Below are 13,489 nucleotides of genomic sequence, written 5' to 3' on the forward strand. Positions count from 1 at the left end.
GTTCAACTCCAATAAATGCCTCAGCTCGTGGATAGATCAAGCTCAGCCCAAGCATACACCAAGTGGGCCCTGGAAGTGGATTTATGCATCAATTACTTACTCATGTAAACCCTAGTAGCTAGTTTATTATAAATAGAACTTTTTACTAGCGTATTTGATCATCTGGGGACGATTAGTTCTCAGATCATGGGGGCTGGCCATTCGGCCATGCCTGAACCTTTCACTTATGTATTTTCAACGGTGGAGTTTCTACACACCATAGATTAAGGGTGTGGAGCTCTGCTGTACCTCAAGTTTCAATACAATTACTATTACTTTCTATTCAATTCTCTTTTATTCTTAAGCCATTGACAACGGTGATGCCCTACATACAGCTTGCCATGGAAAGGAGTAAGAAGGATTGGATGAATGCAATAAGAAAGTAAAGATCCAAGAGGAGTACAGCATCTCCATATGCCTATCTGAAATTCCCACTATTGATTTACATAAGTATTTCTATCCCTTTTTATTTTATTTATCTTTATTTATCCAATCTAATCACATTTGACTTTATGAGTCCACTTAACTGGGATTTACAAGATGACCATAGCTTGCTTCATACCAACAATCTCTGTGGGATCGACCCTTACTCGCGTAAGGTTTATTACTTGGACGACCCAGTGCACTTGCTGGTTAGTTGTGCGAAGTTGTGAAGAATGTATGAAAGCCATGGTATTGTGCACCAAGTTTTTGGAGCCATTACCGGGGATTATTCGAGTTGTGTGAAAGTATAAATCACAATTTCGTACACCACACAACCAGAAGAATACAAGAAAATAACACAAACACAGAGAATAGAATACAAACAAGGAAAGCATATGTTCATACAACAAACATAACAGAAGAAATGCACAACCAAGTATGATGCATGTTTGGCCCTAGTGCAAGTAATGAGTTCATTTGTTGGTTACATACCCGCTCTCGACGTTACCCGGAGTCCTTTGACCAGGTAAGGCTTCCCTGTTGGAAATACACCCTTGCAAGAGTCCTTTGATTTGTGAGGCAAACCACTGCAAGAGTCCTTTGACTTGCATGGCAGAGCTAGTTAACTTATATCTGCCCAACACACTCACTGTAAGAGTCCTTTGACTTACAGGAGTATATGCTAGTTGTATTTTCTCGATACCTCTGTAATTGTTCTTTGACTTACAGAATAGCATTATAGATAAGTATCCCAAGAAAGCACTCTCAGTGGTCATACCACTATCTATCTGACTACCTCTCTACAGCAGACTCTTACATAATCATTCTCATTGTCATCATTCATTATCATTCTCATTATTCGTCATCACTTTCACATTCTTTTGCAGTACCTCTTTCTTTCTATTTTCAATCATACTATACAAACTTTACAGTTTTTACTTTTACAACATCTTAGCTCAAACCATTTCTCTTTATCAGATTACTCTTTTCTCTTTGTCTTTCTACTCTAATCTGATTACTCTTTTCTCTTGATCTCTTTACTCTACTCTGGTTATTCTATTCTCTGTATCTCTTTACTCTACTTTGATTACTCTTTTCTCTGCTTAACGTATGTCTTCAAAGCTTATGTAAATTTCGGTATGAATAGTTAGCCTGTCCCAAGTATAGGTTCATTAAGTTTATACTGAAACAGTTAAACTTTTGATATTATACCTAACCCTGGGCGCAACTCAAGAACTAACTATGTTGCTCCTAGTTCGTTTACTAATCTCTGTCTGTTTTTCTGTCATTAAAACTTTACAGACTTTTCTTTGGTGTTTATCTTTTCTTTAACTTTTTATCTTTTATTTATCTTTGCCTCACTAACATGTTATTACCACTCCCTAAGTGTTTTATGAAGATAATTATGAGATTCTGCGCTTAAAGTTGTCTTTCTAAAACTTTTACTGAAAACTTCCTTTTCCATATTATTTTATTATTATTCATTATTTTATTATTAAATTTTCAAAAATTATCCCACTTTAACTTTTAACCTTTAATATTTACTTTTTACCACCCGTAACTTTTAATATTTTTATTTCAACCACCCTAACTTTTAAAAATTACCAAATAACCCCCAAACACCAAAAATTTTACTTCCTTGCTCTTGTCAAGATCTAAAGCATGTTCTTCCATGTTCTTCATCACACTCAAAGTGTTCTTCGTGTTTTTCGTAAATTCTTCAGATTCTTTCTCTGTTTTCACCCGTTTTTCAATCTTTTCAGCATCCGATTTTTACCGAAATTCATAATAAATTCCCAGCCACTAAAACCCCATCCTTTTCACATGATTTCAACACAAATTGAACCAAAATTTAAGGGTTGGGGTTTCATTTTCCAGCAGCCACAAGAACACAAGTTCATAGCTTGAATTTCATCAAATTTCATCAAATTTTCACCAAAATTTCAACAAGAATTACTCATATAAACAATCAATTTCAAGGACAGCCAAACCATATCATAATCACACATCTCAAATACAATCAACCAAGATTAAATTTGTCAAATCCTACCTGGTTTTGCTGCTCTAAATTCGTTTATACTTTCAGGTGGTCCTTATGCACTTTTTCCTCCTAAATCACATCAAGAACAACTTTAAATCCAAAAACCATCTACTAATTAAATCTTACTCATCATGTTAGGAAGGAATTTCTCACCTTAAACTTTCTGGAAATTAATGTTTCTTGGCCCTCAAGTCAAGTTAAGCATGATTTCTAAGGAAGAACATCAAGAAAACACATGTTTAAGCATGTTTCCTTGAAAACCGAATTGAAGAGGGAGGGATATCTCACCTTATTTCCAGCCTTGATGTGTTATATGGTTATGTAGAGGAAGATGAGAGGATCATTTTGATAAAATCGAAGTTTTGATTTGAGTTTTAGTTCAGAAGAAATCAAGCTTTGAAGATCAATGTGTCATGAAAGTTTCTCTCTTTTCTCTCTTCTCATTTTTGGCCAAAGGGAGTAAATGACCAGCATTGGAGTGTCTTGGGGGTGTAGGGTGAGTTGTGATTGGTTGAATTGAAGGTGGATTAAAATAATATTAAAATATCTCAGGTGTATAACTACTAAAACTAGGTGTATCGGAACACTTGTAAAAACATCTCTAAAACTTCTTTTCTGAGCCACTAGCATAAATGACACTAGTAACATATTTAATATGAGAATAAAAAATGTATGATGAGGCATTAGCATTGCTAAAGTCATCAGGGAGTGCTGGTGCTAAGCTGCACCAATAAACTGTGAACCTGGTTAAACCAATTTCCTGTTTCTAACTAAAACAGACCAGGTAACATTATAATATCATTCTAGTAGCTTCTAATACTCATATAAGGATAATATTATACTATTATCTATCTTCTCTCATGAATCGAGTCCGTTTCGTCAAACTGAGACTATTTACAAAAATCAGAATCAAAACTCCTAACCGATACGGTTCAAAAACTAGGTTCTTCGCGATTGCGTTATCGAGCTTGCCTCAGAAAAGGTTCTAGCTTAAAGATGACATAATGAAAATGAGGATTAAGATGCTTTATGATATATCAAAGGTGTTCCCTTTACTGATCTTCCGGAGAAATCCGTACCTTCAGAAAAGATCTCGCGTACTCGAAAAACTGGGTTGTTACAATTCCCCTCATACTCACCCAAGTATTTAGTTGGAATTATCGAAATGGTGCTCACCATTTCATCATCACTCTCTTCGAAGTATTCCTCATTCAGATCAGCATCTTTCTCCTTAGTAACTTCTGAAGTGACTATCATAGCTTTACCCTTATCCAGTTTAACAGGGGATGAAATTCCATTCGAATACGTTTCCCCATCAGCAGGGAATACCACCTTTGAATGCACAGAAGGAGTTACCCCCTTGACTTTTTCATTTTGAGACGCCCTTAGAGTTTGACGTCCACCCCCTTCCTCTTTGATATCCTCTTGCTCGACCTCGAAAATAAGGATAATGACCATGAGGAGGACCTCGATGGCCCCATTGTGGATTACGCCTGTATTGGGCATCTCTATTACGAAATTCTTGGCAATTCCGTATCCATTGGTCACCTAAAGCCTGTGAACGGCTCAAAGGTGCAGTAGGGGTTCTTTGAGGGCCACTAGAAATTTGCTCCTCTATCCTTCGATTTGGTTGCCTTTGTCAAACATGTTCTTCTTTGTGAGCCAATTCTTTCTTCATTCTTTCTTTTTCAAAGATTGCTGCAACCTTAGTATCGAAGACTGCATTACATCGAGGACACAGAGATACATCCCGATCTTTCAATTTTTGCTACATTAGGAATTCCAACAGCCCATCACCTACTCCAGGATAAACCGCTCTAACATGGGAGTCGAAATCTCCCAAGGCAGTGTCAAAATCATAAGAAAAAACCAACCATATTTACACTAGAGTATGGTTCAGCAAAACTGGCCCCCGCATCGAATGGATCAGAATCAACCTTCATCTCTTTCTTTCCACATCATCGAATTTTAACCACCCTTCCATGATTGCTTCTTGTATCAAGACCCTGAAACAGACACAATTATTAGTCGAATGACTAGTTGCTTGATGAAACTTACAGTAAGGTTTTTCTTTTAAATCTTTTATCGAAAGCAAAGTTTTGCCTTTAGGTAACACTAACTGTTTATGTTTAAGCAACACATCGAATATTTTATCCGATTTTGAAATATCAAAACTATATTTTTTCCCACTCTTATGTTCGAATCACTCAATTGATCAATATTCGAGATCTTCTTAAGTAGAGAACAAACATAAGGCGGTCCTTTCTTTAATTCAACCAAATCGACTTCCGCTTCCAAATCGGATTCCTTACTCGAGGATTCCATTGCTACATATGATACCCTCTCGACTTGCTTTTCAACTTTCTCTCGTCATTCTTATGTTTTTCTTTTTCTTTCCTAAGAATTTTTACCTGGCACACCCTTTCAGCCAAATGGGCCAGATCAGGTATATGAATATTAAGCAACTTTCGACGCATATAAAAACCCAAACCCAGAGTTGCTATTTTCACTACTTCACTCTCAGGGAGAGACACATAGCACCGACTCCTGGCATTTTTGAAACGAATCATATAATCATCAATTGACTTTTCATCATCATGTTTCAAAGCCACCAGATCAGTAACTGCTACATTTAACTCCCCTCTATAAAATTAAGCATGGAAAGCACTTTCTAACTGTGCGCAAGTCGACATCGAATTAGGCTTAATGTTTGAAAACCAAGTAAATGCATTCTTCATTAACGAAGAAGGAAAGAACTTTATTTTCAAATTTTTATCATTAGCCAGGTTTTCGATTTCAACTAAATATCGGGCAATATGTTCGGTGGTTGATTCGCCAACATCTCTAGCAAATTTTGTAATTATCTTAGGATTCTTTACTTCTCTAGGCATTTCTGCCATTTGAACAACAACAGAGAAAGTAGAAACAAAATAGAGTCAATTCATGAAACCCACATTGAATCCAACCCTATTAAGCACATCCTCAATTATTCTTGTGACTTGATAGCGCTTACCAACTTGATTGACTCGCAATCGAGCCAACACATCATCAACATTTTGGCCCTGATGAATCATTTGAGGATTTTCCCTGCCCATGAGTACATTGTCATTCTCATTCTTAAACACATTTTCAATGCCCTCATGGTTTTCTTCCATGCGTTGCCTATCTCCCACATCATAATCGATAATTCGAGCAATCCACTCAACTTGCCTGGAAAGACGCTCAAACTTTGTCTCATAGTCTGCCATCGTGGGATTTAAGATTGTAGTCATTTGTCGGTCAACAAAGTAACCAAATCAAGATTACTCTCTTCTATATGTTGTTGAAATACTGTTATCGAATTAGAAGCATTCGATGTAGATACCACATTATAATCTCGAGAATACTCAGGATGTTGTTGTCGAAGTTGAATATTATTTATCCCAACTGTACCTCCAAAATAAATTGAAGGATCAAAACCACCTATTGGTGGTGTATAACCTGGAGGAAGGCCATAAGTAGGCCAACCAGTGGTTACTGGGGATTGAGTTTGTAATGTGTTACCATGTGGGAATGTATTATGCCCGTTATTCCCTGTTTAGGAACTGGTAACCACCACACTTTCACTCACCACATTTTCTTCTGGACGTAAAGTAACATTCGAAGATTATGCAACTACTAGTGCACTATCAATTGTGGATGAACCACCATTAACATTAGAAATCTCATCTGCCATACACTATGGCAACATACAATCATTTGACACACTTAAATTTTCAATCTGTCCCACCGGGTGTGCCAATTTGTTTTGTCGATTTTTAGCAAATCGATGATGGTTTGATATCTAGTGGTTTGGGAGTGAAATCTACTCTTTGTGAGTACCGGTTTTCTTAAAAGTGCATCAAAGGACCTTTCGATTGAACGAAAATAAAAAAAAATCTGAAAGACAAAGCAATTTCGAAAATAAATTGATTAAAATTGAAATAAATTACATTGAATTTAAATGAAAGCTGTAAATTGCCTTTGATAAGATCAAAGGACTTTGAATTCAAAAACAAAGTGCTGAAAAATTAAATTAAACAAGAAAATTAAACATTGCTTGAAAGATAAATTTGCAGGAAAAGTAAAGATTAATTACTAAAAATATAAATGAAGATTAAAAACATGGAAGAAATCCTATAGAAAAATAACTCAAACGCAAACTCAAAAAATTTATGGGATGTGAGTGTACTTGAGTATTTTTTCTGAAGTAAAGTTCCAACCCTTTTTCCTTCTAGTCTTCTCATATTTAAAAGAGTCTTCAACTAATCAGATTAAGGTGTAACGTCTACGTTCGTTAACTTTTAAACAACAGTTTCCGCTCTTTTTGCTTAACAAAATAACTGCTAGGAATAACCTTTGACTTCCTAAACTCTTTGCTTCGAACATATCAGTCAGCACCCTTGACTTAACTTCTCGACCAACTCTTGCTTTAAATTTCCTGTCATAAATTTTCTCGATATAGATCTTCATTTTAAAACTCAAGCTTACTAAATCTCGAATTCAACATTTTTTAAAATATAATATTTTTTATTAACACTATTATAATGGTACAAATTTAAAATGTCAAAATTAAACATAGGACTACTAAAATTAATCGATTGTGCTTGATTTATTGATTAAGTAAAGAAACAAAAAGCTACTAGTGGTATGCATGCTACCCTAGCTTATATAGTTTACCCCTATATCATCTCATTATGAAAATTGAAATGATGCACATTTGAGATCATTTATTCTCGATACATTTTTCTGAATGCTCATCATTAGATATTTGGTCCATTAGTTGAATTTTTTTTATATTTTGTAATAATAATGGCATCAATGTGACATCATAAGTTATTCTCGATTATGGAATATAAAATAATTTATTCCAACATTATGTACTCTAAATACTCTTTTGGTTTTAGGATTTTAGAGTTAATCAAGTGGAACCGCGCGCAACTAGGTGGGTCTCCTCCCATTTTAGGCTGAAATTAGATTAATTAAGTCACGATCTTGCTGTACATTAAGCTTATTATATATACCTGATTCTTGTACATTTCAATTATAATAAAAATATTAAAAACCTCCTCATCATTCAATGCATTTAATCAATTAACCCATTAACTTTTCTGTTTTATATTCATATTTTATCTCGTATTTTTACTATTTTGTCTTTGTTTTGAGTGAACCAATATGTCTCAAGCACCACTCCTATCAATTCATTATAATGAAACATTTTAAGAGTCGAAATGAATCTATTATATTTAATTTTGCTCGATCAATATTTACTTTTGGTTTAGTCCTCCTCGTAATGTGTAATGTTTTTAATTTTGTTATTAAATAGAACTAAAAGTTGTAAAGATATTATAAGTGCCTGCTTTGTGGCCCAACATCTATTTTAACAAAAAAAAAAACTTTTTTAAAAAAAATAAGTCAAATGATACTTATAAATTATAAAAAGCCATTAGATTTAAAACTAAAATAGTAAAATAGAAAATTTTTACATTGAGTTATAATTTGAGAGGGGCAGTGAGACATAATATTCAATTACAAAAAATTTTATAAGACAAAAAAGAGACAAATTTTAATGTCTTTTACTTTTAATTTTACACAAAAAATATTGCAACATAGATAAATATCCTCTCTTCTTTTTTAGATATATTTGAAAGTTTTTTAAATCTAAAAATATTTTCATAGATAAAAAATTCTCTTCATTGTATCTTTATCTTAGATCGGTAATAATATATCTAAAATACCTATAAAATGAACCGATACATCTTTAAAAGAAAGACAGAAAAAGAACAAGAACATCAACTAAAGAAAAAGAAAAAGGAAAAAAGGAGAAAGGCGAGTGAAAGAAAAAAAAGGGGACAATGAAAAGATGTGGATGGCGAAAGACTGGTAGTGATGAGAGATATGACTGGTGAATAGTGAACCAAGCTGTAAAAAAAGATGATGATCAATAGTAAAAAAGAGGAAGGCGGGGGGAGGGGGAAGAGAAAGAGATTAAAGAGGAGAGAAGAGAGAAGATAGGAGAGGAGAACCACATCCAAAACTCAGGCGACGATGACAGCCTTCAACAAAGTTTGGTGTTTGCTTGCTCTTCATGGGAGAAAGAGGTTTTTTCAACCAAAGAGAAAGACAACTTTTATCACCCAACATCTTTATTATGACATCTTTTATGGGTAAAATATGCTTTTTGGGTCTAACGTTTTTCAAATTTTTTAAAATTGTTCCTAACGTTTAATTTGATTCAATTTTATCCTTATCGTTTCAAATAAGTTTCAATTTTTTTCCTGCCGTCAATTTTTTAAGTGTTAATAGTTAATAAATATTTTTCTTCCAATTTTACCTTATTCAAAATTCTAATTTTAACCCCAATCTACTTAAAAATTCTAATCTAATGCCAATCCCATCAATTCTACCCTCCATTATCTCATCTTCCTCTTTAATTATCATCAACATCTCTCTTCCATTAACAACCACCACCACCAATACATTTTCACCGCCACTTTCACCATCAACACAACCCAACTTCTAAATTTAAAATCATCATCATGAACTTCATTTATCATTGGCACACACAAATAGAGAGAAGAACGAAGCTAAGAACAGAAGAAGAGAAGAATCAAAGGAAGAAGAGAGGGAGGAGAGGGCACTGGTGGAGGACGTATTGCAGGTGTCTCTGGAAACATCGTTGGAGCTGCTTGTAGCCACTACCTCTTTGTGTCATTTGTCTCTTTCTCCGATCCTCTCAGACTCGCCGGTGGTTCAATGGCAGCGACAGCCCTTGGCCGGCAGTTCTTTCTTCATTTCCTTCCTCCTCTCTCTTTGTGTGATGCTGACAATGGTTATGATGCGATTAAATGAAAGAAGAAGATGAAGTTGAACAAGGAAAAAAGATTAAATTTTTAAATTGGCGTTAGACAATGAATGGGTTTTAGTCATGGGTTAGGTTGGATTTTTTAGAATTTAGGTAGGTTTGGTCTAGTCCAACTCGAATAATGTCCAAAAAAAATTAAGGTTAAACTTAGAATTTTGAATAAGAATAAAATTGAAAGAAAAATATTTATTAACTATTGACTTTTAAAAAATTGACGATAAATGTAAAATTAAAATTTATTTAAAACATTAAGAATAAAGTTAAATCAAATTAAACGTTAAAGGACAATTTTAAAAAATTTCGAAAAGGTTAGAGATAAAACCCATACTTTATCCATTTTTTTTCTAAACCCAATAAACTTCCATTTGCAATTTGATTTATTTTCTTTTTCTTTTTCATACAGTTAATTTTTCAAGTTGCTTTTTCTTCTCCTATTCTTCCCTTACTCAACTATATTATCAAATTCTTTAAAATTTTTAACTTAAAATTATTAAAACCATAATCATTATATACTAATCAATAAAACACTAGTAAGAATGGCGTAATTATATTTGCAAACCCTTTCTCCCATTTCAAAGTGGTTAGGCTGGCTCATTGAAGAATCCATCTAAAAAATTTTCATTGACATTGGTGATTGATGCACAACTACCCTAGCCTACTAAAAGCTAAATCCAGCTAGATACTCTCTGAGTGTAACTTTGATGGTTTCACTTGATATGGTTTAAACAATTCACCAAGTACTAAATTGTTTGGATTGCATGTACAGATAATATCATGAATTATTGTCGTGGTCTACAACTGTGTTTACCTCATTGTAGAACTGGCCATATTTTATATTTGCATGTTTTAAATTAAAAATCAGCTGTGTGGCAAGTTGCAACCAACTAATAGACCATTTTTATTTTTCCAATTTAAGGTAATTAATCACCCTCTTCCCTCGATTTTTCCTCAAGTTAAATTGGGTTAATTAATTAATTAATAATTAAACTAATTACAACATAGGCATATAATGATATAAACAATATCTCCACCTGGGAATATGGAATAAATAGTTATAATCCGTTAAAACAGTTAAACTAAATTAAGCTGTATGTAGAAGAAATGCTTAATTTGGTCACCAACTAACAAAACAAAAATATGTAAATAAGAAAAAATATATGAAAAGGTATAAAGAGAAAAGGGGTTGTATGTTGTTCCTTCATTCTCCATCCATTCAACGCATATTCCCTTCTTTACCCTCTCATAAACTTTCTCTAAACCTCGATCAGTGTTTATTTTGGTTCCGTCCACCATGAACACGATCTTCAACAGGTTCCGTAATTTAGACGCGTACCCAAAAGTCCACAAAGAATTTTATAACCGCACAATCACCGGCGGTGTCATCACTGTTGTATCGACCATCGTCATTGTTTTTCTTTTCATTTCCGAACTAAGTTTATACCTTCATACTAACACAGAGACTAAGCTTTTGGTGGATACTTCTAGAGGAGAAACCCTAGACATCAATTTTGACGTCACTTTTCCTTATGTTAGATGTTCGTTGCTCAGTTTAGACGCAATGGATATTACTGGCGAGCAGCATCGTAATATAAGACATAATATCCTGAAAAAAAGAATTGATGCTCATGGTAACGTGGTAGCAATGATGCAAGACGGAATTGGCGCCCCGAAAATCCAGATGCCTTTACAAATACATGGTGGCAGATTAGGGTACGACGAAGAGTATTGCGGTTCTTGTTATGGTGCTGATGGCAATTGTTGTAATTCTTGTGAAGAAGTTCAAGAAGCGTATAACAAAAAGGAATGGGCGTTGCCGGAGAACTTGGACTTGTTTGATCAGTGTCAAAGAGAAGGGTATGTTCAGAGGATAAAGGATGAAGAAGGTGAAGGATGCAATATTCATGGATCTCTTCAAATTAATAAGGTTGCTGGAGATTTTCATTTTGCAATTGGGAAAAGTATTCTTAACCATTCAACTTCTTCGTTTCTTGTTGATTTGCTTGCTTTACGAGATAATAATCATTTTAACATAAGCCATCAAATCAACAAATTCAGTTTTGGAGCCCAATATCCTGGATTAGTAAACCCTCTTGATGATGATGATGCAAAATGGGTGCAAGGACCTGTTCATGGACATGGAATATACCAATATTTCATCAAGGTGGTTCCGACAATATACGAATATGTTACAGGTCATGTTATCTATTCAAATCAGTATTCTGTGACAGAACATTTCACGAATACAACAGAGCAAGGTTCAGTTCCTGGAGTATTCTTTTCTTATGACATATCTCCAATTAAGGTTATTTTCAAAGAGAGCCATACTCCTCTTTTGCATTTCTTGACCAACATTTGTGCAATTATTGGAGGGGTGTTCACTGTTGCTGGAATATTAGATTCATCCATATATTATGGTCAGAGAAAAATCATGAAGAAGGTGGAGCTTGGCAAATATAGATAACAGATCAGATCCATGTGTTAACATAATATTTAGCATAATTATTGTTTCTGTATATTGGGAAATTACCACTTTTAAAAACATAAGAATTGTTAGATTGAATGTTTTGTATCTGATAAATTTTGTATATACATCTTCTTTTTAACACCATACCCTTATTATATTATACATTCTGCTATCCAGAAAATTCTTTCCTTCAAAATATTCTACATAACTATGATGATATTTTGGTTTTTCCTATCTGACAGACTCAAATAATTTACATATCTAATAGCACTTTATTGAGAAACCAAATGAAGATAATGGAGGATTCATGGTATTAATTATTCAAGGATCAGAGACATGAGGCGTGGACCAGGATAGAGTGTTTGGTAGGGAGCCAAGATTGTATGTGAATTCATATGCTGCCAACCGACACAGTAGCATTACCATTGTTAAGTATAAAATGTTCTAATAGTTTTGGATGGGTATAAGCAAATAGTATGGTGAAAACTCATGTAAGGTGGACTTCACGTGAAATTGATATCTAAGAGTCGTTAGATGAAAATTTAGTCAAATCAGTCAAATAATTTAACGGCTCTCAGCTATCAATTCTACGTGAAGTCGACTGCAACTGAGTTTTCACCAAATAGTATTAAGTATAAATTGCAGGCGCATGCATTTACCAAAATATCACATAGAGAGGAATATATATTTAATAATAATTTTATAATATATTAAAATCAAATCTTATAATCTATTATTTAATGGTCAAAATAAAATATCTATACATAAAAATAACTATAAAATTTTTATTGGAATATCTATCATTTTTTTTGTCTCACAATCTCTTAATCTATCAAGTTAAGTATTATAATTTGTTTAAATTCAATTTTAAAATAAAAATTTATCATTAACGAATAAATTATTATATACAAAAAATAAAATTTGAACTTCAATACTTAAGCATATAAGTGATGAATGGCATGTGAAAAAATGAAAATAAACAAATATACATGATGAATTTTGAATTGATTGGTATATAAAATTATAACGGTCAAATGTGACGATCCGTTTTATTTAAGTAAATGGGTTAAAATTGGTTGATCCGTTTTAAATTATTTTATTTATAAGTCATAATTTTTTTAACTTTGAACTATTTATGACCAGTCTAATAGATTAAATAAGTTGGTCCATTTATCATTTTATTTATTTTTTTAAAAATATTTTAATAAAAAATATTATTTTTATGTCAAAAAGACCTATCATTTATTTTTTAGTTTTTTTTTTTGGTAGTCATTTATTTTTTAGTTAATCCAACTTAACCGATTTAAAAGTAAAATTTGCCCGTTTCAACAAATAAATGGGCTTGCAGTTTAGCCTATTTTAGTATTTTAGCATCCTATATAGAGTGCATGAAGTGCTTGACCTTGAGATATTACAGGCAGCACCGAGAAAGGAAGTAAGGAACGCATAATTAAGTCAATATGCATAAAATTTCCAAGGGGATGATGATTGTTATAGCGTGGGTAATAATAGTAGGAGAACTTGCCTATTACCCAAATCAAATTTTATAGTCACGAAATTAAAATATAATTACTAGTACTTTTATTAAAAGTTATAATAATGTGTCTAGATGATTAAAATTAATATAGGATCCACCTTT

At 33.2% G+C, this 13,489-nt stretch overlaps 1 protein-coding gene across 1 annotated transcript; it reads left to right on the forward strand.

The window, feature by feature from the left end:
- Positions 1–10,661: 10,661 nt before the first annotated feature.
- LOC107488906 (uncharacterized) lies at positions 10,662–11,847 on the forward strand. Its single transcript, XM_016109697.3, has one exon. It carries the CDS (start codon positions 10,678–10,680, stop codon positions 11,845–11,847), a length of 1,170 nt encoding a protein of 389 aa, XP_015965183.1. The 5' UTR covers positions 10,662–10,677.
- Positions 11,848–13,489: the final 1,642 nt, after the last annotated feature.

The sequence above is a fragment of the Arachis duranensis genome, chromosome 5, assembly GCF_000817695.3.
Source record: "Arachis duranensis cultivar V14167 chromosome 5, aradu.V14167.gnm2.J7QH, whole genome shotgun sequence".
In the NCBI taxonomy this organism is placed as follows: domain Eukaryota; kingdom Viridiplantae; phylum Streptophyta; class Magnoliopsida; order Fabales; family Fabaceae; genus Arachis; species Arachis duranensis.

Excerpts from the sequence above, each read along its gene's own strand:
- LOC107488906 (XM_016109697.3), top strand. The coding sequence starts at position 10,678 with ATGAACACGATCTTCAACAGGTTCCGTAATTTAGACGCGTACCCAAAA.